A 25,765-nucleotide genomic window follows, 5' to 3' on the forward strand; every position below is an offset into this window, starting at 1 on the left:
TTTCAGTTTCTAAAGATAAGATCCCTTTACATATGCTCTGGAGTTAACTTTCTGGTTCCTTCCATGTCTCTCACATTCAATGTATTATTTTTCTTGTTCTTTCTGTCCCTTGCCTCCACTGATATTTCTCTTTGTTGGCTATCATTCTCAACTCCTGCCATGTACAGGGCAGTAGAGCTAAAAGACCATGGACTCTGTAGTCCTGAATTCTGATCCCACTTCTGCCATCTTTGAAGCTCTTTGACTTTGTTGGCTGTGGAGATAATGAGGAGTGGTGATTCTGACTGTGGAAATCCTTCCTGAGTGGAAATCCTTTTAATCTTCCTGAGTGGAAATCCTTCACCTTGCTCAGCTAATATTTCTGGTTCCTCTCTAGTCACACAGCAGAGTGTCTCTTCCCCACCTCTTTGAAGTTAGGCATGGCCTTGTGACTTGACTAAGCCAGTGGAGTGTGAGGGGAAATGACATGTGTCACTTCTGGGCAGAAGGTTTAAGAGTCAGCATTATGATTCGTCGTGTTTCCTTTTGCCTGCTTCCACCATCATGCATGCACAGAGATGGAGCCTCCCTCAGACTAAGTGCTGGAGAGAGGGCGGCGTAGAACAGAGTCCCTATCTCACTTGCAATGGACACATAGCATGAGCAAGAAAACTGACCTGCAGTGTTTTTAGCCACTGAGATTGGGAGATTGTTCGTTAGTGCAGCAGGATATGGAATATTGGGCTGTAACACCTCATCGTCTGTGCATAGGGGCTGATGTCTAAGCACAATGTTCTTGTGAGGGTTATGTAGACTCAACATGCATTTAAACTTCCAGCTAATAAATATTATTTCCCTTCTACTTTCTTCTCGTATGGCTTCTACTTCCTCTTCCTGTTTTTTAATCTTGAAAAAAGATTTGGGAAAGAATTGCCAGACTTTTCCATTGAGGAGATGAATGGTTTCTGAAGTGCTGGGCACCGATTCAGTCATCCTCAACCTTATTCTTCCTACAGCCTTCTTCTCCCTTGATCACTTAGCATCTGCGGAGGAGTGAAGGAGTCCCTGTTTTAACTCATTCAGTTTTAACTCTTGCCATCGTCATCTTCTCTTTCCCGCCTCCCCTTTGTCTGTTCTGCTCCTGCTCACTTCACCAGAGAGATTATACTCAGGTTCTAGAACCTGCAGTCTTTCTCTGTTGTCTTTGGTTTCTTGCTTGCTTAGCCCCCCTGGGAATCAACTGTAGTAGCAAATTAACAAATAGCTCTGAAGCACCTCAAGCCTGAAGACGTTTCCTTTTGCTCACCTAAGCAGGATCCTGGAGTAATTGCAAATATCCTATCCTCGACTGTAAATCTTTCTTCATCGTCGTTAGAGATTCAGTCAGGGTCAGTGAAGACCCAAGCAGAAGATTTTGGCTGAGGCTCCTTGATGTTCTGGCCTCACTGGGTGTTGTCATATTGATTAAGCTCCTGGGACTGCTGCCAGCAGCCTCTAGGATTAAATCAATAGAGTTTGCAAAAGTAAAAGCTTCTCTTGGAGGCACAGAAGATGCTGGTTTATTTTTTAATGATAAAGCTTCAAGGAGAATCTTCATGGATGGCAGGGCCAGCAGAGGAAAGGCCTGGCAGACCCAAATATTTGAGGAAGTGCACAGGGAGCAGAGAAGGTGGTTCACTGGGGGCTTGAGGAATTCTGGGAAATCTGTTTAACATGGGTTGCCGATGCAACAGCTGGAGGAGAAGGTGGAAAATACCAAAAGGACTGCTGCTGAGATCTAAAGGGAAATGAAGTGGATGTGGATTACTTCTCTCATTCAGCAGACATTTATGGGGGCCCTGCTGTGTGCCAGGCACTGGGATGGGCGATGAGGATGCAATGGTGGGCAAGTTCTGTGATGCGTTCTTAAAAGAGAAAGGGAGAGAGAGGGTCTTGTGACGATGGAGGCAGAGATTGGAGTGATGCGACCACCAGCCAAGGAATGTCTGGAGCCACCGGAAGCTGGAAGAAGCCAGGAAGGATCCTCCACTAGAGCCTTTGGCGGGAGCTCAGGCCTGTTGACATCTTAATTGTGGGTTTCCAGCCTGTATAACTATAAGAGAATAAATTTATGTTGTTTAAAGCCACCCAGTTTGTGGTGATTCATTGAGGCAACCCTAGGAAATGGATACAGATGGGCCCATGAAGTTTGAGTTGCTTCTGAGAAGGCACAAAAGGACACAGTCATCACCGGAGCCTCACTCTGTATCTGGGGAGAAGAAATACCCCAACTCCTCTTCTTTCCCTCTAACATCTTGTTGGTGCTTCCCGTTGGCCAGACTCACCCAGAATGTAGGAGATGAGAGAAGTCGAGTGACACAGTTCGCAAGAGCCAGCCCTGCCTCTCCTAGGACACTGAGCAGAGCGATGAGTGGAAATGGCACATCAAGGTGCATGAGACCCACTAGAGGGTGGTTATAGATAAAGAAGGGAAGATTACCTAGGGTTGAGCCCCAGAGAAGACCAACAATTACAGATTTAGTAGAAAGGAGGAGCAAAAAGAGGAGAGAGAAATAGTGACAAAAATAGGAGGAAAACTAAGAAAACACAACAGGAGGGCATGGCCAAGTAATCTGAGCAAAGAAAAGTGGCCCAAGGATTTGGCTGTCTGGAGGTCTTTGGTGATTCTCTCCAGAAGAGTTTTGGTTGAGTGATGGGGCTAGAAGGCAGCCCAGAGGGGTATTTGAGGTGAGGAAGTGGAGGTAACCCATGTAATCAACTCTTTTTTTTTTTTTTATAAAAAGGAGTGAGACATGGGTTGGTGGCTAGAAGATTAGGGGTTAAGGTGGGGTATCTAATGATGGGAGAATATTTGTTTTTCTAACTTTGGTCACTCCCACCAGGATACTGACATTCCTGAATGCCCATTTGAGGTTTAGGATCATGATTTTCCCATCAACAGTACAGATCATTGATCTCATTCAGGAATGTTCCTCTGTACGGGCACTGGGAAGGCAACTAGTTGGGTTCATCCAGGGATGGGCTTTTTCCAGGAGGGAAAGAGAGGCAAGGGAGTGGTATACAACCAACCTGTGTAAGGTTGACAAGGAAGGAAATGAAGGTAGAAGAGGGTGCTGAGAAATGATGTTCATGTGTGACAGGGCTCGATGGGATGGATGTTGGTTTGCGTCTGAGAATATTAGTGAGCTGGAAGGAGAAGTGTGATGGTTAAAGAGAAGAATGCTCGAAAAGGATATTTTGGAGGTGGCTGGTGTCACTTCTGGGTGTGCATTTCTGGAGTGGCTTGGAGTTGGTTTTAGTCATTCCTGAGGATGTAGGAATGTCTTCCAATGACAAAAGAAGCGAGGGATAATGGTCTCTCCACATGGAACTTGAAGGTTATAGAAAGTAACAGGGTTTTTTAGATTCTGAATCCCAGCTCTTATTTTTGTGGGGGTCTCAGCATCTTGACTGCTGGGAATGTCTTTGACTTTGGACTTCCTCTTGAGCCCAGTGGTGCTGAGAGGGACCTTCATGGACTTCCCTGGTTTGGGGAAGGGACCTCTTGGCCTTGCCACCTTTCTTGGGGGCCTTCTCCTTGGCTGCATGTATTGAGAGGGAGTGTTCTTTACGTCATCTGGCTTCTTGGGTACCTTTCTCACCCCACCTCGGTTAGGAGGGTCCTTCTTTGTCTCACTTGTTTTCTTGGGGCTCTTCTCCTTAGCCTCCCTGAGTTTCTTCAAGGTCAACATGGTAGACATCTCTCTGGGCTGGATTATCCTTTTATACTTGGGAACTTTGAAGCTGCCTTGGAATTGATGGTTTTCAGAAAATTTCCAGGTTTGAGTTTAAGTCAAGAGGTAGATGGCATGTATAGAGAAGACAGAGGAAATAGAGGATTTCACTGACCACTGCACAGGAGTGACAGTGCTAGAGAGGAGAAGGACTTCTCCTCCGTAGAGTGAATGCATCAGGGAACGTGGTTGTAAATTGGATCAGGAACAGAGACCTCAGAACCCTTGGATGTCCCTGGAGAACTTTACTGTTCTGAAAAAAAGAGAGGGACCCCAAGAGTTTTAAAGTGCCCAACGCCTCCTGCTCAAAACTCGTTTTGTTTTTTTTTTCTTTCTCTTTTTCATCGAGAGAACTTCATTTTGCTTTTGCATGCATGCGTGCGTGTGGTTGTGTGTTTTCCCTGAGTCATGTTAATTTTTCCTTATTTAAACTTTGATACAGAGCAATTTATACATTAACGTTATGGATTTGATTTCAGAAGGAAAACACACACACAGTCACCTCATTTTTTAGAAACTGGAAAATATAGCCCTGTGACTATCTAGGGTTGACGTGGCGATATCTGTGAGAATATCAGGCGTGCACCCCCTCTGACCCAGCAATTCCACATCTTGGAATTTATCTTGCAGAAAAAATCTTCACAAGTGCACAAGGAGGTTTGGTCAGATTATTCATCACAGCTTTGCTTGTAATAGAGACAAACTGGAAGCGTTTAGGAGAATATTAAATAAATGATGATGCATCCATTCACAGGAATACTGCACAGCCTTTTAAAAGAGGGAGGTCCAAAAAAAAAAGAGGGAACTCGCATGTGCTGATATGGAAAACAGCCCAGTGTGATGAGGGGCACAGCAAATTCCAGCAATTAGGTATCATGATCCCAGTTTTGTAAAGGGGAAAGGTGATTTTGTATATTTGTTTCTATTCATTCAATAGTATTTATTGAGCATCTACTATGTGTTGGTGGAGACACAGCAGAGAACAAATCAGATAAATTCTTGCTCTAAAGGGGCTGACATTTCAGTGAGGGAGGCTAACATCAAGAAGGGAGATAAAATATATAGTTCATTTGATGGGAGACACTGCTAAAAACAAACAGGGATGGAGGTATGTTGGCAGGGTTGAGATTTGAGATCGGGTAGTCAGGGAAGATAAGTTTTAGTACAACCTGAAGGAAGTGAAGGAATGAGCCCTGCTCAGATCGGGGGGAAGAGTAACCCAGGCAGAGAGAGCAGCCAGTGCACAGCAAGTGTGTCGGGAAAAATCTGGAAGGTAAACACCAAACTGTGAGTGATGGTTATCTCTGAGAAGTAGGGTGCAGTAAGGACTTTTCATGATACATGTAAATGATACATTGTAAATTATAAAAATTGAAAATGGAAGAATACAATAAACACATATTCCTTTTATAACTAAAACCATTTGTTGTTTTTTAAAAAGGGGATCTTAAGTGTTGTCCTGGGTGGTGTTTCTCTTTATGGTCAAGGTCCTGAAGAAAGAGTCAGCCAGAAAAGTCAGTGAGTAAAGTCGTATGATGGGAACTCTGAGAATTAAGAGAAAAGAAGAGAAACAAAACCAACAGGGATTTTTTTTTTTTTTAATTCAGGTGAGATTCACATAACCTGATTTAACCATTGTAAAATGAACAATTCAGTGTCATTTAGTACATTCAAAATGTGCAACTGCTAATTCTGTCTAATTCCAAAACATCTTTGTCACCCCAAAAGGAAACCCTGTCCCCATTAGCAGTTGCTCTCAGATCCCCCCTTCCTTCCTCCAGCTTCTGCAAACACCAAACTGCATTCTGGCTGTATGGATTTGCCTATTCTAGCTATCCAAAAGGTTAAATCAGCCCAAAAACCCATTAATGGATGAGCGGATAAACAAATGATGGTCTGTCCATACAATGGAATATTACTCAGCCATGAAAAGGAATGATATACTGAATACATGCTGCAATGTGGATGGACCTCAAACACATTATGTTGAGTGAAAGAAGCCAGACACAAAAGGTAACCTCTTGTATGATTGTATTTATTTGCAAGGTCCAATGCAGATTTGTGAAGTATTTATTTTGAGGCTGATGTTCAGGAAGTAGAGCACATGCATTCACTGTACTTTGCTCTTGGAATTATTTTAGAATCGAGAGAAGGTCTAGCTAGCCATGGTGAGCGTGAGTGTTAATACCCTTCAGTGAAGGAAAGAGAGTGAGACTTATATGGCAAAAGAAAAGAAAAGAAACAGGAAAGTTAATAATATTAATAGCAGCAATTGTAATAAAAATATTGATTGCATGATCATAATGAGATGAATCCCATCTTATGCTTTCCTAAGCTTACTGAGTTTTCCAATCATCACAAGAACTAGAGTAAATAATAATAAAACACATTTATTGAGTATGTACTATACGTTGGGCCCTGTTTTAAGTGTATTGTGTTTATCTACTCCTTCCATTCTCACAAAGCCTTGTAAGATATGTTCTACTTTTCACATTTTATGGGGAAGTTGAAGCTCAGGAAAGAAAACTTTTGCCTAAGATCCAAACCATGTTTGATCCCCAAACCCTTTCAACTACTCTGCTCTATGATTTCTCATGTAGGTATTTCCAATTTTCTGTGCAGAAGTATGATCTAGCTGCCCTGGGTAGACTTATCTTTTCAGAAGAAAAGTGTTGAAAATCCTCGGATAATATTAAAAAACAAATGACATGACACATTAAATCTATTTGTGTCAGGTTTTTAATTTTCTCTTCGATTTTCTTGCTGACAAAATGAATGTTTTTTTTTGTTTGTTTTGGTTTGGTTTGGTTTGGTTTTTCTGCTTCTACCCTGTATGTGAAATGTAGGTCTTTACAAATGTCTCAGAGAGTGTTAATATTTGGCGCTGGGTTTGCTTGCCCTGCCCCAGGCTTGCCTAGGATGTGGATACGAAATTAAACGCGGTCCTCTTGTCACTGGCCGTGGTGCTGAAAACATCCTTGGAAGCATCAGAGTTGCCTTTGTTAGTGTGTTGTCACCACTGGACTCAAGCAGATGGGCTGGTTGGTTGGAGAGCTCTTTTCTAGGCTTGATTTTTGGTTGGTACTGTGTGTTGAAGAGTTTGAATCCTGGATTTGAGAACTGCAGGCCCTTCGGATTATTAATAGGACCCACATGATATGGACTTATGAGGGCGTGGACTAGCAAGTGATGGTTGATCGTTACTACGTTAAATTGTGGCAGTTTTTTGGGACTCACGTGAAGTGTATTCCACTTGGTCTCATCCATATGGTTAAGGCCCAGGTGTACCCCAACTCTAATTTTTAAATAAAGATAAAACCATCCACTTTTTAAATAAGGGCAAGCTGCTGAGTGGCCTGTGGGGACCACCAGCTTAAAAGAGCATGGATCTTAGGGTGAGCTCTAGCTCTTCCTTATGACCTTGAGCAATTTATTTAACCTCTCTGAGCCTTGCTTGCAACAGAACCCACCTTGTAAATTTTTTGCTGGGAATTAACTGAAACAATGAGTATAAAGTGCTTGGCACGGTGTCTGCCCAACAAAGCACTCAACAAATGGCAGCTGTAATTATGGTTGTTACGCCTGTTAATGGCCCCATGGTCATTGATCATATTGCTGAATTAAATTGTGGCTTTGGTTTAGCGGAGCAAGGAATACGTTCTTCACCCATCCATCTGAGTCCTGGTATCCCCCACTCTTCCTGGTAATTGTGATGAGCATGGAACTAACAGGAAAGGAAGGTCCGTTTGGCTTCTCCTCACAAGCTCAACTGCTTGGTTGACTCAATAAAGTATCTGTTTGCTCAGAAGACACCCACCAGGCAGCCCCATAGTAGAGGCAAGACCTTGATGAGTTAACAAACCTAATTGGATTTTCACACCAACCACAGGGGGTTGGAAATGAGATGGGGATGGGGACACCACAAAAAGGATAAATTACTTGGATATTCTGCAAGGTCCTGCTAAGGGGCTGGAACCATCAGCCATGCTCACTTTGCAAATTGATTTTCCTTGATGTTCTGGATCCCAGGAGCAGCTTCTGTTAGCAGATGCAGCCCTCCTCCCTGGGAAGAATCACTTGGTCGTTTCCAGTGTCATACACAGCCCCTCTCCAGGGCCTCTGTGGGTCCTGATCAGTTTAATTGTGGGGGGAGCTTTGTGCATCTGCACTTGCCTGCAGGGCTGTTCGTTACCCTGCCTTTCACAGGCCATTTTAGGAGCCAGCTTTTCCTCCCATCAGGGATGCTTCTCTCCTTTCATCTGTTCTCCTCCAACCCTTCCTCCCCTTGGCCTCTTCGGCTGGCTGATTATTCTGGATCCCGCTGACACAGGTGCTTTCTCCCCAACCAATCTGGGAACAGGAAGGCTCAGCTCATCTAGCAGAGGCATTGCTCACCGCAGCTGTGAGTTAGAACCCAGGCTTTCTAAATCGGGAGGATCAGGCACAACTTGGGGTTGGGCTGAGAAAGCCTGACTCCCCCTGCCTGGACCGCCTTTGACTTCTGCCTGGGGTGAAGCATCTCTTCCCATGCCAGGAACTCAGTACCCCATCTTTGTCTGTGTGCCAGCCACATCATTGTTCATTTCAAGGAGCTGATTGTGTTCTTAACGTGCCCACAGAGACTTGGCATGAGATGGAGCCGGGGGAGAGGTGCAGAAAGCAGGACCCACTCACCCTTTCTTCCTTGCACAGATGTTTATTGAGCACCTACTAGATATAACACATGCTCTCGAAGGTGCTGAGGACAAAGCAGTGAACGAACTAGACAAAAATCCTTGCTTGCACAGAGCTTACAGTCTAGGAGGGAAGACAAACAGTGAATGAGATAAAGAAGGAAAATATAGCAGATATTTGTCTGGGGACAAAGACCAAGGGAAAAGCAAGGAAAGGTGGTTGAAGGCCTCACTGAGGTTGCGAACTTTGAGTAAAAACCTAAAGAAAGTGAGGCAGGGAACCGTGTGAGTCTCTGGGGAAAGAGCGTCCCAGGAGCAAGAACAGCAGGTGCAAAGGCCCCGGGGGCAGGGCACGCCTGGTGTGTTTGGAGAACTTGGAGGGAGGCTAATGTGGCTGCGGCTACAAGAGCAAGGGGCAGAATGGAGAAGACAAGGGCAGGGAGGTGATGGGAGCGGGTCCTGCAGGGCCTTGCTGGCCGCCGGGAGGACCTGGCTTTTGAGTGAAATGGGAGTCATGGGGAGGCTATGAATACTTCCACTTGCATTAAGTCATAATTTTCTTTTCTGCCTGTCTCTTATTCCAACATTGCTCTTGTTTCATCAAGAGCCCCTTATCAGCCCCTTTGTCTGAGTGGCGGCAGAAGACCAGGACTGCTGAATTCTCCTTCTGGGGTCAGAACGTGGAGGAGAAAGCTTGGGAGAGAAAGAGGAGCCCCCACTTCTTTTGGGATGACTCAAAGCCACAATTACCTGGGCTCCTCCTGCCCCTGAAATAGATCTAAGGCAGCACTTGCCAAACTTCAGTGTGCACACAGCTTGCCTGAAGCTCTTGCTAAAATGCAGCTTCTGACTCAGAGGGTCGGCTTGGGGTCTGAGACCCTGAATTTCACTGGGTGCTATCGATGCTGCTGGTTCTTGGACCACGAACTGGTTGACAAGAATATGAGGTCACTGTTACAGGTTCCCTTTGGGGGCATATCTGTGGACATTGGCAGGGTCTGTGGGTGCATGGAAAGATGAATTTCATAGCCAGTGTGGCTGTGTCTTGACAAGAACTAAGAAGCAGAAATAAGGGAGGAGGAGGCAGCCTTGTTCTGTTTGCTGGTATGCTGACTAAGATTTCATCACTGTACCCAGGGAGCTCTGGGTCTGAAATCCAGGCAACACTGGGCACCTGAAACCCTGGTAATGCAGTCTATAAAAGTGCTGCTTGCTTCTGGCTTTCTGGGATGCTTCCTGGAACCTCAGCTTGAATCTCATGTAAAGGAAGTCACATCCCAGCTGTTAGGGGTCAGGGGGACAGGGGGCCAGAGGAACGAAAAGGTAGCTTCATGCAGAAGCGAGCAGAGAGCTAGTGGCAAGGAGTGGAAGCGAAATCATCAGATTCAAATCATGACTTCAGAAGCCTCGGCAAGGGGAGGCCAGGGAAGGGCTTGGCGTTGCTTCTCTGTGTACAAATATTGTCTCTTATTTTCCGGGCTGCAGGGTGAGGCAGAATAGAGTATTTGTGCAACAGAGCCCAGCTTTGTTCTCTGTGCTCTAATGACTGTCAGCTCGGAGGCAGGAAGCCAATCAGAGACGATCGGCGGCAAGGCTGGCTTTTGTTGGCTCCCCAAATTGCCCTGAGTCTCAGATTTGCTTTTCAGAGTGTGCATGGAGTGCAACTCAGCTGCTTTCAGCTCGAGGCAAAGGCTGGGGCTGGTGACAAAGAAGGCCTGGTTTTCCTGGCTTATGTAGACTTTCACTCCCAGCTTTTCTGTTTCAGACTCTGTTTTCCCACCTGGAAAGTGGGTATACGCTCCAACTCCTCCTCCGTGGGTATATGCTCCAACTCCTCCTCCGGCCCGTAAGATCCCTTGGTTTTGTGGAGCTTCCAAAATGCCAAACTTAGCCCTAGGGCCAAAGAGGAGACTGAAGCCAGTTAAATTGCCAAGGGAGAAAGTTGGGAGGAAGACAGTGGCTTAACATGGCCAAGTTCACCACGACACTCTATTTGATCCTTCTGCACAACAGTGGATTTCCCAGGGGACACTTGGTAATGTCTGGAGATCACTTTTGGTTGTCATAAGTTTTGGTAGTTTTGGTTGTCGTAATCGGAGAGGAGGGAGTGCTACTGGAATTCAGTGGAGGCCAGAGGTGCCGCTCAACACCCTACAGTGCACGAGACGGCCCCCACCCCAGAGAATGATCCGGCCCCAGATGTCGGTAGTGCCGAGGTTGGAAAACCCTGCTGCAGAGTAAGAGCATCCTATGGCTTTCTCCCTCTCACTTCCGTTTCTTCACACCTAAACCTCCTTCTCGGAGGTTGCCGTCTCCATTTATCGAGGCTGTTGGACTCGAGTGTGCTTCTACAGGTCTGACAGGGGGACAGGGGACATTGTCATGCACCAACTGATCAGCAGATCAGGCTCTAATATGAATTGAGCAGGACAGACCCTTCCCAAGTGCAGACTCTCCAGTGGGTCCTTCTGATGACCTCATCAACACGGAGGAGAGTTCCCAGGATGCGGGGAGGAGCTTGTGTGGAAGGAGATGGACTGCTGCATCTGGGAACTGCCTCTGCCCTCCCTCAGGTCTTGAAAGGTCAGCTACTCAGAAGCCTGCCCTGGCCACCATATTATTTGTTTATTAAGGTGAAATTCACATAACAGTATTAGCCATTTTAATGTAATTAATTCAGTGGCATTTAGTACACCCACCGTGTTGTGCACCTGTCACCTCTGTCTAGTTATAAAACACGAAGCGCTCACTCCCCAATTCCCCCTCCCCCAGCCCCTGGCAACCACCAGTCTGCTTTCTGTTTCTATGGATGTGGCTGTTCTGGACATTTCACATCAGTGGAATTCATACAATATGAGATCTTTTGTGTTGGGCTTCTTTCACTTAGCACGTTTTTGAGAGTCAACTACACTATAGCGTGTATTAGTACTTCATTTTTTATGGTTGAATAATATTCCATTTTATGGATATACCACATTTTGTTTAACAGTTATTCCTTGATGGACATTTGGGTTGTTTCTACCTTTGGAAATTGTGAATAGTGCTGCTGTGAACATGCCCATTTATTTTGTTCATATACCTAGGATTGGAATTGCTGGATCATATGGTAATTCTATGTTTAATTTTTTCAGGGACCATCAAACTATTTTCCAGAGTAGCTACATTTCATCATTTTACATCTACAATCAACACACAGCAGTTCTAATTTCTCGCATCCTTGTCAACACCTCCTGTTTTCTGTTTTTTAATTCTAGTCATCCTAGCGGGTGTGAAGTTGTGTCTCATTGTGATTTTGATTTGCATTTCCCTAATGGCTAATAACATTGAGCATCTTTTCATGTGCTCGTTAGCTATTTGAATATTTTCTTTGGAGAACTGTCTATTCAAGCCCTTTGCCCATTTTTTAAAATTGGTTATTTGTCTTTTTATTGTTGAGTTATAAGTGTTCTTTATATATTCTGGATACTAGACTCTTATCAGACATATAATTTGCAAATATTTTCTCCCATTCTGTGGGTTGTCTTTTCACTTTCTTGATAATGCTCTTTGACACACAGAAGTTTTAAATTTTGACAAGTCCAATTTATTGTTTTTTTTTTTTTTTGCTGCTCCTGCTTTTGGTGCCAGTTCTGACCACTGTATTTTAAATTGCAACCCTGACCTCCTTTCCTGCTTTTTTTCTCCATAACATTCACCATCTTCTAACGTCCTATATAAGGTAGTTGTCTCACTTACTCAGTTCTCCGCCCCGAGGGCAGAGATTTTTGTCTATTTTATTCTCAGCAGTGTCTCCAGGGCCCAGAATAGGGCCTGGCACACAGTAGGTGCTGAATTCATATTTGCCTAACGAATGTTGGAGGTGAGATAGAGGAAGAATGTCCACATTTTCTTCAAAAAGTCATCTGCCAGGATTTTAGGGCAGTGAAATTACTCTGTATGAGACTGCGATGGTGGATACGTGTCGCGATAATTTGCTCAAACCCATGGACCGCATAACACCAAGAGTGAACTCTGTCGTAAACTATGGACTTTGAGTTATTAGATGTGTCGATGTAGGATCGTTGATTGTAACAAATGCATCAGTCTGGGGATGCTGATGTGGGGAGTAAGGCTGTGAATGTGGGGGGCAGGGGACACATGGGAAATCTCTGTACCTTCCACTCGGTTTTGCTGTGAACCTAAAGAAGCTGGAAAGATTTTCCTTAATTCGCTGATACTCCCTTTGAATATATGATTTTAGCCACCATCATAGCAAACTGCATCGTCCTCGCCCTGGAGCAGCACCTACCTGATGATGACAAGACCCCCATGTCTGAACGATTGGTGAGTGATGTCTCTCTTGGGGGTTTCTCCTTCACTCTTGTGGCAAACTGATGTGGCAGTGGGGGCAGAGGGCAGAGGGGGCTCTCAGTGTTGGAGCCAAGAGGTGGATGGTGGGCCCCTGGCTCAGGAAGCCTTACTTCCATAAACACAAATAATCTAGGAGAGAGATGCCCTCATTGCCACCCCCCGCCCCAGTTACCCTGCATCAGACCTGGTATCACCTGTGGGGAGGAATGGGTGAGAATGTTCACATTGTCCATTCAAACCAAAATTCTTGTGAAAAATTTGGACTATACACCAAAATATAGAGAACAGTACAATAAATCCACCATCCAGTTCAACAGTTGTCAAGGTTTTCCCTCATTCATATTTTCTGTCCCTTTTTATTTCCTTGATTTTTCTTTCTTGGCCAAAGTATTTTAAGGCAAATCCCAGACAACATGTCACTTCATGGCTGTGTACCTAAGTCTGCACTGCTAAAAATATGGGCATTTTCTTAAGTCACCACAGTGATGTGTTCACACCCAACACAATTAACAGTGGTTCTTTGGGATCATCCGAGATCCGGCCAATAACCACATTTCCGTGATCGTCTCGGAAATGACATTTTACAATTGCTTTGTTTGAACCAAGATCCAAACATGGTCTAGATTTTGTTATGTTGCTTAAGACTTCTAATCTCAAGCAATATATTCCCTCTTGCCAGCTATAAGGAGTGTCCCACATTCTGCTTTTTGCCTGGTGGCTTGCTTATGATGTCATTTAGCTTGTTTCTGTCCTCATGTTATTGATGTCAGCTCTGGAGGACAAAGTCCTTGTTCTAAGGTGCTCATTTGGTAAGACCCTGCAGAGCTGAAAACTAGCATTAAGATCCTTCTTCATTCCCCAGCTCTCCGGGTCCCCCTCCCTGACATTCTGACAGTGCAATGGAGGACACTTCTCTCCTTATTGTCACTTTTTTTGAAAGAGCTGTAATAGTTCCAGGGTAGAGAGAAGGGGAGGTAAGAATCCATTTGTTCCTAATCCATGCAGTATTGATGGTCTCAAGATTTTTAAATTTTAGTAGTTATGCACTATAACGTATATTCTAAAAAATAGACCTAGCCTTGCAAAACTATGATTGCAAGACTTTTTGTTTGTTTGTTTTTGCATGCAGTGAAGCTAAGTGAAAAGAGTCAACTGAAGAAAGTAAGCAAATAGTACCATGGCAAGGTGATATATAAAGCAAACGAAGTTGCAGAATGCAAATGATTGACGCTTGAGAAACGTCATACCAGTTGGGAAAACTTCCCTGTAGGGGCTCTGATGGAGTGGACCTTAGAGCTTAATTTCAAATACTATAGACTATCAGCTGGAAGCCAGAACCAGCAAGAGGGCCGGCAACGGGCTCGGGGCGGAGGCACTGGCCATTTGCCAGCCAGTACAGAAGTATTATTCTACTCTTTTAGCAACCTGAACAACTGCGCAGATGCATACCAGCTGAGAACCATCACAAGTGTCAGGTTTGAGAGTGAGGTCGTTGCACAGGGTCCAACCTCAAAGGCCTTGAGTGACAAGTAAACAGACTAAACCAGCGCTTTCTGGTAGAATTTCCTGCAGTAGTGATATTGTTCTCCATCTGCGCTGTCCAATATGGAAGCCACTGGAAAGGTGGCTAGTGTGCTGCAGAAATGAACCTTTTATTTTATTTTATTCATATTTGTTTAAACTTATTTAATTTTAACAGCCACACGTGACCAGTGGCTGCTGTATTGGACAGCGTGGAGTCCAAACAGTCAAACAGTTTTACTTGGCCGAGAGGTATGTTAAGTTCGCCAAAAGAATAGGGGGTGTCTTCTCCATGCATCTGTTTCTCTTGCAAAAACCTTCAGTTAAGAGAACTCTGGGAAGGATTCAGTGAGCGCTGGAGGGTTGGGAGAGGCAAGGGGAGGTGGACACAGATTTCCAGGTGGGCTGGTGCTCTGATCCTGCCAAAGACCATGACCTTACCCTCTGTCCCTTCTAGGATGACACAGAACCGTACTTCATTGGAATTTTTTGTTTTGAGGCTGGCATTAAAATCATCGCCCTCGGGTTTGCCTTCCACAAAGGCTCTTACTTGAGGAATGGTTGGAACGTGATGGACTTCGTTGTGGTGCTAACAGGGTAAGTGGAGTGTGCTGTGCTACTTAGAATTATCTTGAATTATGAGGACTTTGTAATGGTTGGTGTGGTCCAGGCTGGGCTCAGGAAGGCTGAGCCCCCATGTTCTTCTGCTGTCTTCCACCCCACCTCCAAATCTCAGCTGCATGTTATGGCAGATCCTTTCTGTTACAATTAGAATAATAGCTTATTAGAGTCGACTGCTTCCAAAGTGCTTCATGGGCATCCTTTCATTTAATCTTCACAATAACCCAATGAATTAGGAAATATTAATATTCCCATGTAACCACAGAAAGGGAACTTGCCTCAGATCACCCAGCTAGTAAATGATGGAGCTGGGATTTAAAGCTAAGATCTCGTGATTCCAGAAATTGTTTTTAACTATTGTGCATGTGTCGACCTTTTGCTTTGCTTAGGGATGTCTTGCCCTTATTTTAAGTTAGTAAATGTTTGTTGAGGACTTTTGGGTATAAGGGTTTGTGGTAGGACTGTGGAGAAAACCAACCTAGATAAGGTGCAGTCACTGCCTTTGAGGAGTTTTCAAATCTGTATACAGTGCACCTTAGTTGAAAGGTGGATGTGTATACACTTTCCATCAAGGACCCAGCATAAGGTAACACTAGCTGCTATAACAAAAAATCCAAAACTAGGTAATGACTTAAACAGAACAGAAATTTATCACACATTAAAAGTCCAAAATGGCTGTTCTTTGTTGTCAGGCTTCTCTCCTCCAACAGTGATTGAGGGGCTCGGGCCCTTGCTACATTGTGGTTCCTCATTATTGACCCATGGCTTCCAAGAACTCTGTGCTTGTCTACATCAAACCATGGAAGAGAAACGGGCATGGAAGGTGATACTTGGGAGGTTGTATGAGCCTGGCTGGAACCTGGCACATATTCCAGTCACATGCCTTGGCTAGAAGTCAGTCACATGTCCACACATGACTGCAAGGGAAGTTGGGGAATGTGAGACTGCACAGATAGGAAGGGAGATGGTTTTGGTGAACGGCCAGCCAATCTCTGTCACAGACCCCAAAGCCCTTTATCAGATCCCAGTACAGACATTAACATTTTGTGTTGATTTCTGGCTCCTCTGCCCACCCCCTCTTCTCCCTTGAGCTAAGTCTGGCTCTTCTCTTGCTAGGCCTCTCTTTGTGGGAGGCCTTCCTTGTAGTTCTTCCTCTATGAGTTCACAGTTCTCCTCTAGGCTCTGTTGCTGCTTCAGATCTTGTCTCTTTTGGCAGATATCAGGGGTCTTAGCACCCATGCTGTGTTGGCTAGGCTCACACAGGTCAGGTTTTGAACACATATGTTGCTCAGTGCAGCGCTGCTTCTCACAGCAGGAGCTGTGTCATATGAGGCTGTTTCAGCAGAGGCGGTCAGATGTGAGAGGTCTGTCGTGAGGGCTCTGGGCCAGCTCTAGCAAGCTGGGTGTTCCCTGAGGGACCTGTGTGGCTGTGCCCATAGTCCTGTGGCTTGGGACCTTGGCAGGTTCCAGAGACTTGTCATCATGGTGGGTGCTTTTCTCTCAGCTTGCTAGGAAACTCGTCTGTGAAATAGCCCAATGGCTGACTCTGTTGTTAAAAATGTATAATAAAATTAATCAGACATTCAAAAAGAAGTAGAGGATAATATGCCAAATACCTATGTGTGTAAATATTTATTCGATGAATATTTAGTGCACACCTATGGTGCACCGGGCCGTGGGACACAGCAGTGAATAAATCAGACAAAACTCTCTCTTCTTGCGGAACTGATAATCTAGTGGTGAAGAAAGACGGACTGACTGAATGAACGAGTGAATGAAATATCTAGTGTGTTAGGTGGTGTTGAGGGCCACGGAGAAATAAATCAGGGAAGGGGCAGGAGGGCTGGGAGCCAGGGACTTCATTGGAAAAGTGATATATGAATGAAACCTTGAAGGAATTGAGTGAATGAGCCATGAGGGTAGTTGAAGGAGGAGAGAACAAGGCAGAGGGAACAGCAAGTGCAAAGGCCCTGAGGCTGGACCGTGTTTGATGAACAGTGGAGGCCAGAGTGGCTGGAGCACAGCGAGAGAAGGAAAGAGTAGAGGAGGTGAAGGCAGGAGGGAGGTGATGGAGCAACTTGCCATCAAAATGAACCTTTCCAATACAGCGTGAGTCCCTGTGTTCCCTATTCTGGCCCCATTCCTTTCTCTTTCCCATCTAGAAGTACTTCCCTGAGTTTTGCTTATTATTTCCATTTATGCATTTACGGTTTTATTTTATATATATATTATATGTCTACACAGATATAAATGGTACTGTTTTGCATGCTTTAAGTTTCCCTCTAAGTGTTTTTTTCTACACCCTGCCTCTTGCACTCAACATGAGATTAATCTGATTGACAAGAGTCGATCTCGTTCACCCATTTTCACTGCTACATAGTATTCTGTGGTATAAATATTCTACCAGGTTTTTATCCACTGAGGTTATTTTCCAGCTTTGGGCTATTTTGAACCAAGCCGTCCCTTCGTTCCTTAGAGTGGAATTCTCTGGGGTATATACCCAGGGTGGAATTGCTGAGTCGTGTACCATACACATCGTCAGCTTCACTAAATATTGCCAAATTGCTCTGCAAAGTGGTTGTGCCAATTTATGTTCCCTGGGGGCTGGCTTGACCTTGCTGGCAGTAAGGAGCCTTAAAAACCCCTGGTGTTTTATAACATGGTTCTTGAAACACCTATAGAAGCTCAGATACCTTTAATCACACATTCAGTCTCACTAAGTGATCAGTTATATTGAAAGGTGCCTACTCGATGGGTCAGTTGGCCACTTACATGTTTGTATCTGCTCCTTGGTTATAATAAGGGGGTCTTTTTTTCTAGTTTCCTGACATCTGATGAGCCTCTAGAGGAGAAATTCTTAACCTGGGGCAGCTAGATCCTAAGGACGGAAGCTCATAGTTGCATCCACAAATTCTCTAAAAGGGCATATGAAATTTGCGTGTGTGTATATATTTTTCTGGTATGTAGTTTTCATTAGATGCTCAGAAAGTCCTGGACCTATAGCTACAAGGAGTCACTGTTGTAGGTTTCTGTTCCTTTCTGACTCCCGTCTCCTTTTCCTTCTTCTTTTTCCGGCATTCTTTTCTCTAGCTTTTCTCACTTCTCCAGTAAGCACCCATCCTTCCTTATTGTCCGGTGAGTCTGTCTCTTTCACAATTATTACTTTAAATCCCAAGAGGCTGTTTAGTCTCCTGTTGGGTTATAAGTTGGGAATAGGAAGAGGAGATGAAAAACTGCAAACTTAGCCTTCCGCTCAATGTCGATGTTGGGGAAATGCAGTAAACTCTTCATTTCATGTTCCAGGCAGAGAGGGGACTTGAGTGTCTTAATTGACATTGAGACAAAGGTGACTTTAATGAGCACTTTCCGATTAACTCATTTCTAAGCTGACCGCAGCATTAACACACCATTCATTTTTCATGGATGACCAAGGTTTCTGCCACCGCCGTGTGTGAAGTTTGACGGAACAGATCTTACCCGTAGATTTTTTTGTTTGTTCTGTGTAGCTCAGGGCTTCAGGGAAATTCTGACTGTCATTTTATCAAGCCCCTTTAAATCATACTTTCATTATATTTGAAGGACTCATCATCAAACTGAAAATGTGTAAGAGGAAGATTTGAGAAGCTTGTCTATATGTTTCAGATATCGGAGCTTTTACTCTAATGCTTAAATATATAAAACATCTAAGAGTTCAAATAGTGCAACTGTGCAAGTTAAGAAAAGAGACCGAACATGGCCAGGGTAGGAGCGAAGACAGTTGTTTTTGTATCCATGGGCTCAGTACCATACCTGCTCGGTAAAATACATGGTTGCTAAGAAAATGGTAACACTTCTGATAATAGAGTGTTCTGGGAAGTTCACCAAGCTGTTTAAAAAGGTAGGGACCATTGCACTAATAGAGATAGTCAAACATTCCAGGAGTCTATGACAGATGCCCTGACATCAGCTAAGGCAGGGGACCGATGACCCCCGGTTTGGGGGGCAGTGGGAGTGGCATAGATGATAAATGCTACCCCTCAGGTTATGGCATCAGAACTTGCCTTCTCTTCCTTCCTCCTGCCCCCCAAGTACCCAGCTTGTGACCCCTTTCCAGAGAAATAGGAAGGGAGCCTCAGAGAGTAATCCCAGTAACCTCTTTTTTCTTATACAGTTGAAATGAGGTCCAGAGGGGTCCAAATGACTTGACCAGAGTCACACACCTCTCAGGCTCTCTTCCGGGTTGATTAATTGGTCAAACTCATGTAGTCACTCCTCAGCCTTCTCCCCCTTCTTTCACCTGCCGTGCAGCTGTCCTGAGTTGCCTGCAAACATAAACAGCATTCTAAACAGAATAACAACAAAGCACAACCAGCCTTCTAACTCACAAGACCAGCTACAGCTCCTATAAATACCAACTGCATTTTATTTTAATGTCTCTCTGTATTAATTTCTCCCCTGGTGGATCAGGGACCCTTGATTCCAGAAGGGTTCCCCACTGTGGCACAAATGCTTTTTATCACTAAGAGTGTTTTATCATCGAGAGAACATCGATCTTTTTATTGTTCTGAGCGTTTGGTTGTCATGGCATTTGCTGAACCATGTTCCATCAGGAACCGCCCCACTTCCTAGCAGCAGGAGCTGGTTTCTCCTCTGGTAACAGCAGTGACAGTGGTGATAATGATGTTGGCTGCCGTGGTTGTTACTCTCATCATTTATTGAGCACTTACTATGTGCCAGCACTATATTAACAATTTTAGGTGCATTATCAGTTTCACGAGCCTTTTCTAGAGAGAAGTCTGAGGCTCAAAGAGCTCAAGCTGCTTGCGAGGGGCCCCAAAACTAGTAAAGGGTGGATTCGGATCTTAATTACTCTACTAGAACACTGTCCTAAAACTCGGATAACCCCGGGCCTGGGTTAGGTTCAGACAAAGAGCTGTATTCAGTTCAATATCCTTTTGAACATAATGCTTTTTATTAATAACTGTGGTAACATTGTCAAACTAGAACTTACGGGGCATTTATAACATGATATACCATATATGTATACATGCTCGGTTAGTTCTTACAATCCTCTGAGTTCAGTACATTATCATCCCCATTTCACCGATGAAGAAATTGAGGCTCAAAAGAGGTTGAATAACTCACCCAAGGTCACCCACCTCACAAATAGTAGATCCAAGATTTGAACTCAGGTGGGTCTGGATTCAGAATTCATTTTCTTGAGTTCTACACAGTTTTCTTAAAGTCACGTTTTCCAGGGAAGTCAGAGGGGAATTCTTCCTTTTCTTGCCAATCTTAGGCTCCACTGTAGCAGGAAAAAGTGGGCAAAAGAGCTTTCCAGAAACGAGAGGTTGACAGAGCCCAATAGTTAAGAACTGGGTTTCAGAATGAGAGAGTTCTGCCAGTATGAGTTAATCTCTCTGAACCTCAATTTTCTCACTTGGAAAAATGGAGTCATGATTGCATCTACTTCCTCTGGCTGTGGTAGGGGTTAGAAGGCTATATATGTGGTAGATACTGTAAACCGAGCCCCTGGACTCTCTGCGTGCTTCATAAGTGGGAGTTGGTAAACTGAAGGGAACATCAAAACAAATTCCTTTGGGGGGGGTGTGGTTGATGCTGCAATACCCCACTCAATATTCTTCCAGCCCATCTCTGAGTTACCTGCAACTGCGATGGGCAGTTCCCACACAAGCTAACCTCTGCACCTCCAACACTCTCATCTTTGTGCATCACTGTTGGAGGGTCTTCTCCAGCATGGCAGGAGCTTGTTCAGACAACGTGACAGATACTTAACACCCCCAGAAGCAGCTCCTAACTAATGAGCAAAGGAGTCAGTGTATAAATACCTTGGGCTTCCTGATCGCTCAATAGAAAACTCAGAGGTGTGTTTTGCAACTTCTCAAAGGGTTCTCTGCAGGATTGAATCCCAATTGCTCGCAGTGAAACCCATTCATTCCTGCACCCTTTACCAACTTCTAGTTTATACCTTGTAATTTCATGGATCACCTCCCAAAGGTCCTTGTCTTCGTGGATCTGCTCGCAGAGGCTCCCAAACTAAGTCAAGGAGCAGTAATTGAAAGCCTAGCGGGTTAGATGTTTCAGCACCCTGGACAGCACACAGCACACTTTATTGTATAAAGGAGTCCTTTCTCCCTCCGCGCCCCGCACTGGAGTGGGGAGGGACTGTGTGAGGGCCAGATGGCCAGGTGAATTTTTTTTCCCCTGTACTGAGCTTTTTGGCCATTTTCCCTGTGTGGCTGGACAAGACCTTACCATCCAACTCTCCACAGGTTCGGGGGCTGATTGAGGTCTTGTCCTCTTGAATTGCTGTGACAAACTCCAGCCTGCCTCCAGAGGGGCATCTGGCCACTGCCTCTACATTTTGCAGGGCTAATGACTTCTCTCTTCTTGCCAAGGCAGGGAGGTGGCTGCCTGGAGGGCAGAGGAACTCTCAGCAGAACGGGGGAAGTAAGTGGGTGCCTGGGGCCAAGGCAGAGGCTGCCAAGCGAGAGACACTGTGCTTTGCTTTGCGCAGGGAGGAGCTACAGGACCTGGAGATACCGTGTTGTGGCAGAGCTCTCCAGAGAGGACCTGGGCCTGACCCAGAGGTGAAAAGCCACTGCTTTCAGTAGGGTTGTATAGTAGAGTGCTAAAGCTGAGACTTGGAAGGTGGGGTGATCCTACGAAAATGAAAGCCTCTCCATTCTTGACCTCTCTGGCTATAACGAGCCCCTTGGTGATCTCATCCAGTCTCAAAGGTTTAAATACCTTCTATGCTGACATCTCCCAAACTTAACATCTCCAACCTGGAGCTCTCTCAAATTCCCCACTTAGGGAGGAATTCATAGGCATCTCACATTCAAGATGTCCAAAACTGAACTCCTGAGTACCTTCCTAATATTTTCTCTTCCTGTCTTCTCATATTATTGGATGGCAGCTCCATTCTGCCAGAGGCTGTGGCCAAAAACCTTGACACCTCCTCCCTCTCACACACAGCCCACAGCCGATCTTTCTGCAAATTCCATAGGTTCTTTCTTTAATATACATACAGGATCTCACTGTATCTCCCATCTCCACTGCCACCACCTGCAGCTGAGCCATCAGCATTGCTCGGCTGGGTTGTTGAAGCAGCCTCCGTCCAGGTCTCTCTGCTTCTGCCCTCCTCCTCAACAGCCTGTTATCAACACAAGCGGCCAGAAGGATCCTTTTAACATAAATTAGATCAGATCACTTTTCAACTCATATCCCTCCCATGGTTCCCATCTCACTTCGTGCAGAAGCCAGAGTCCTCACTGTGACCCGCAAAGACCTGAATGACCTGCCCTCATCCCTTTCCATTCTCATCACCCCCTACCTGCTTCCTCACTCATTCTGCTTCAGCTGCACTGGACTTCTCACTATACCTTGAACACTTCAGGCAAGTTTTCACCTCGGGGCCTTTGCCCTTGCTGTTCCCTCTGCCTGGTATGCCTTTCTGCTCGATCTATTCCCTCATCTTCAAGACTTTACTCCCCTAGGTCAGCTCCACGAGAGCAGGAATTTGGTCTCTTCTGCTCATGGTTGTATTCTCCAGTAACTAGAATAGTGCTTGGCAAACAACAGATGCTCAATAAATGTTTTCGACTGAGTAAATCAATGGTACCTAGGACCTACCAACATTGAGGTCAGTTTTACTGTAAAATAAACTGCTTCTCGAGGCAGAGAGGTCCCTGCCTGAGGGCCCATGTCAGTCAGCTGGTCTAGATGAGATGGTGCAGTAGAAGCGTTGACTTGACCATTACATGTACTGTGGCTACTATATGCCTGGCCATAATCGTGGTCCCACCCCAGGAATTATGGTGTGTCTTAAGTGTTGTAGCTCTAAATGGACTACAGCTCCTTAGGAGTCAGCTTTGTTAGCTACTTTGGCATTAATAAGGTGGCACAGATATGTACAGGTTTGTGTGGAAGGAGTATCTGAGCAGGAGTGTATCTCAGGCCTGCTGTGTATGGCTGTGTATGGTTGTGCAGGTTGCACACTGAACCAGGCAGCTGGAGTATATTTCTTAAGTGTGTAATTCACCTATTTTTAAACCTCTTTTGGAGACATCATAGGCTAAAGAGTACCAAATTCTTTACTCCCAGGAGTCCCTTCATTCCTAAGAAGCTTTGATTTTAGGAGTCAAGGGTTTTTTGTTTGTTTGTTTGGTTTGGTAGAGGGTGTTTGTTTTTTCGTTTTTAGGGGGGTTTTGGTACTGAAGAGGCCATGGTGGTTTTATTTTCACAGGCACATTCGAAGGCCGCCCACAGAATTTCATGACACAAGACTCTGGCCTCAGGGACAGAGGCAGGAAGGAAAACTGAGACTCTCTAAGTCCCACTCTGGGCACTAAAATGTGGCTTGTGCTGTTTTCCTTGCTTCATGTTGGTTTTCTAAATATGTTAAATAGAATAATTACATGATCGAGTGGATAGGAGGGTCAGACTGGGAGGTTTTTGTCAACTAGACCAAAGAGTTTAGAGGCATAGGACGTTTTCAAAGCCAAAACTGTGAAGTGTGTAGCAGAATTGCATCTAATGCCAACTCGACTTATGTAAAATCATTGATATGAAGTAAGTAAATAAATAAAATCATTGATATGTAAGGGCATACGTACAAAAAGAAAAAGGAAAAAGGAAATAATTAAGTTGCGAGGTCATTTCGACCTGCCATTCCATTTAGTGAGCTTTTTCCAAGGAACATGCATGATGATATGTGTTCTTCATAGAACCCAGCGCATTTAGGTCAGTTAGAGAAGCTTCCCTCAGCACATGAAAGACGAGGCAGTGAGAAGGGGCTTTAGCATCAAGTGGAGGTTTGTGTCTTCCGACTTAGAAATCGACAAAACAGTGCACCAGGATTACGTCCTTCCATCTTCATCTCCATCTTCTTTAGTGTGCTGAATTTTGACTTCATGCTTTGTCACCTCAAGGCTGCACAATAGCTGCCACATCTCCTCCTATCACAGCCTCATCCAAAATTAGGAAAGTAATGGTGGGAAGAGAAAACTTTCATTGGAGGCTTTTCTCTTTTTATTTAGAAGGAAAAACCTTTCCCAGACGTTCCCAACAGACTTCCCCCTACATATTATTGGCCATGCTGTTCTCATCTTTTATATCACATATTGCTGTACACATTATACACACTTGTTACTGTACAGGCTTTAAGTACAAAAAATCATGTAGACTGTGCTTTATGGATGATTTAAGGTTTTTTCAAGAGTAATTTTGAGTCTCTTCAGTTTTCTCCTTGAGTACTGACTTCAGAACCAGAACTTAACTTTCCTAGTTAAGTTCTTTACTTTGGATATGGGTTCAAATCCTGACTCTACCACTCTGAAGATGTGTGACTTTTGGGCAAATGTTTTAGTGTCCCTAGTTCTTATTTTACTCATCTGTTAAATGAAGCTCATATTAGTATTAACCTCACTAGGTTGAGGTGACGATTAGATAGGGTATTTCTTAGTATATAGTAGGGTCTCAATAAAATATAGTCAAAAGGAGAGGGGGAAGGGGGAGGGGAGGGGAGAAAGGGAGAGAATTCTTGACTGTGATAGACTAAGTCATAGAATCAAGATGATTTGGGATGATAATGGAAATAAGGAAAAGATGGATTTAAGGGCCGTTTCACCAGAAAAAAAGAACATTCCAGAACATGACAATCGACTGTTGACTGGTATATGGTGGTGCCCTTGCAGGGGCACAGGGTGTTCTAGTGAGAACTTGTTTCGATCCTTCAAGGTTCCTGCATGATGTCAAAGAGGAAATGTTTAGTGGGCAGATGTACGAACAGTGAAGCTTGACTGGCCTGTCCAGGTTTCAGAGAGTTTGATTAAAGCTGGAAAGTGACTGAGCCCTGTGGGCCTGATGCTGAGACAGACAGGAACTCAGGGTCAGAGAAGCACCTGCGCTTGGGGACCAGAGGAAGGAAGAGGAGGAGGGAAGGAAATGGGAGATGTGGACAGGTAGATAGGAAGAGAGACAAGTGCAGTCAGCTCTGTCCATGGCAGCAGAAGAGAGGAGAAACCCTCTGGGGCTTTGGGGCTTTATAATGAAGAAGAAAAGAAGGTTGTACTTGGGGACGTTGGGGGCGCCTGAATCCTTGGTGGCAGAGGTCTGACAGATGAAAAGAAAGCAGTAAGCTCGACCCTCCTGTTTGGAAAGTTTGGCAAAGAAAGGAAAGAGGAGACATCTGGCATTTTCTACCATCTGTACCAGAGGTGTAATGGGTTAGGTGGTCCCATTTGGGGAATAGCTTGATTTCCTGGGTCTTTTTCTTCTCCTTTACAGAAATCTTTTTCAGAAGAGTGAGGTGATGGGCATGTTTAGAAACATGATGAAAATGGGCATCATACATTATTATGTATCTCTCCATAAATAAATTCCTGGTTACATCATACCAAAACATCTGGACAGATCCTCATGGAACGTGGAGGGTACACTTGGGACGGTTTTACTCAGTATAGGCAAGAAATTCAGTTGAGAAGCTCTGTCTCGTAGAGGTGGGATATGACCCAGCAGGAGAGCAGAAGTTGAGGTATGACTCTGGGTGATCTCTTCTTGGGAGTGACATGTCTGATGTGTTATGGTTTCAGATATGAAACCTACTTTAACAGGTACTCATGTAGAGCCTTCAAGTTGTAACACTGCTCTGGAACCTGGCTGCTCCTTGTGTGGGCGGCTCTAGATGAGAGGGCAGCCGGGGTACACACATGGAGTTTAAGACTGTGAGTTCTGGAGTTTGAACAGACTCAAAACCCAGCTGCACCATTTCCAAGCTGTATGACCTTGGACGAGTGACTGTACCTCCCTGAATCTTTGTTCCTCATTTGTAAACCAGGAATAACA

At 44.7% G+C, this 25,765-nt stretch overlaps 1 protein-coding gene across 1 annotated transcript in view; it reads left to right on the forward strand.

Moving 5' to 3' along the window:
• The window catches only part of CACNA1A (calcium voltage-gated channel subunit alpha1 A), a 205,288-nt gene that overhangs the window by 23,627 nt on the left and 155,896 nt on the right, over nucleotides 1-25,765 (forward strand). Inside the window, 2 exon segments of the mRNA XM_039882761.1 lie at nucleotides 12,643-12,748; nucleotides 14,754-14,893. Of these exon segments, the coding sequence (XP_039738695.1) occupies nucleotides 12,643-12,748; nucleotides 14,754-14,893 (246 nt within the window).

The sequence above is a fragment of the Pteropus medius genome, unplaced genomic scaffold (assembly GCF_902729225.1).
Source record: "Pteropus medius unplaced genomic scaffold, Ma_sr-lr_union100, whole genome shotgun sequence".
Classification (NCBI taxonomy): Eukaryota; Metazoa; Chordata; class Mammalia; order Chiroptera; family Pteropodidae; genus Pteropus; species Pteropus medius.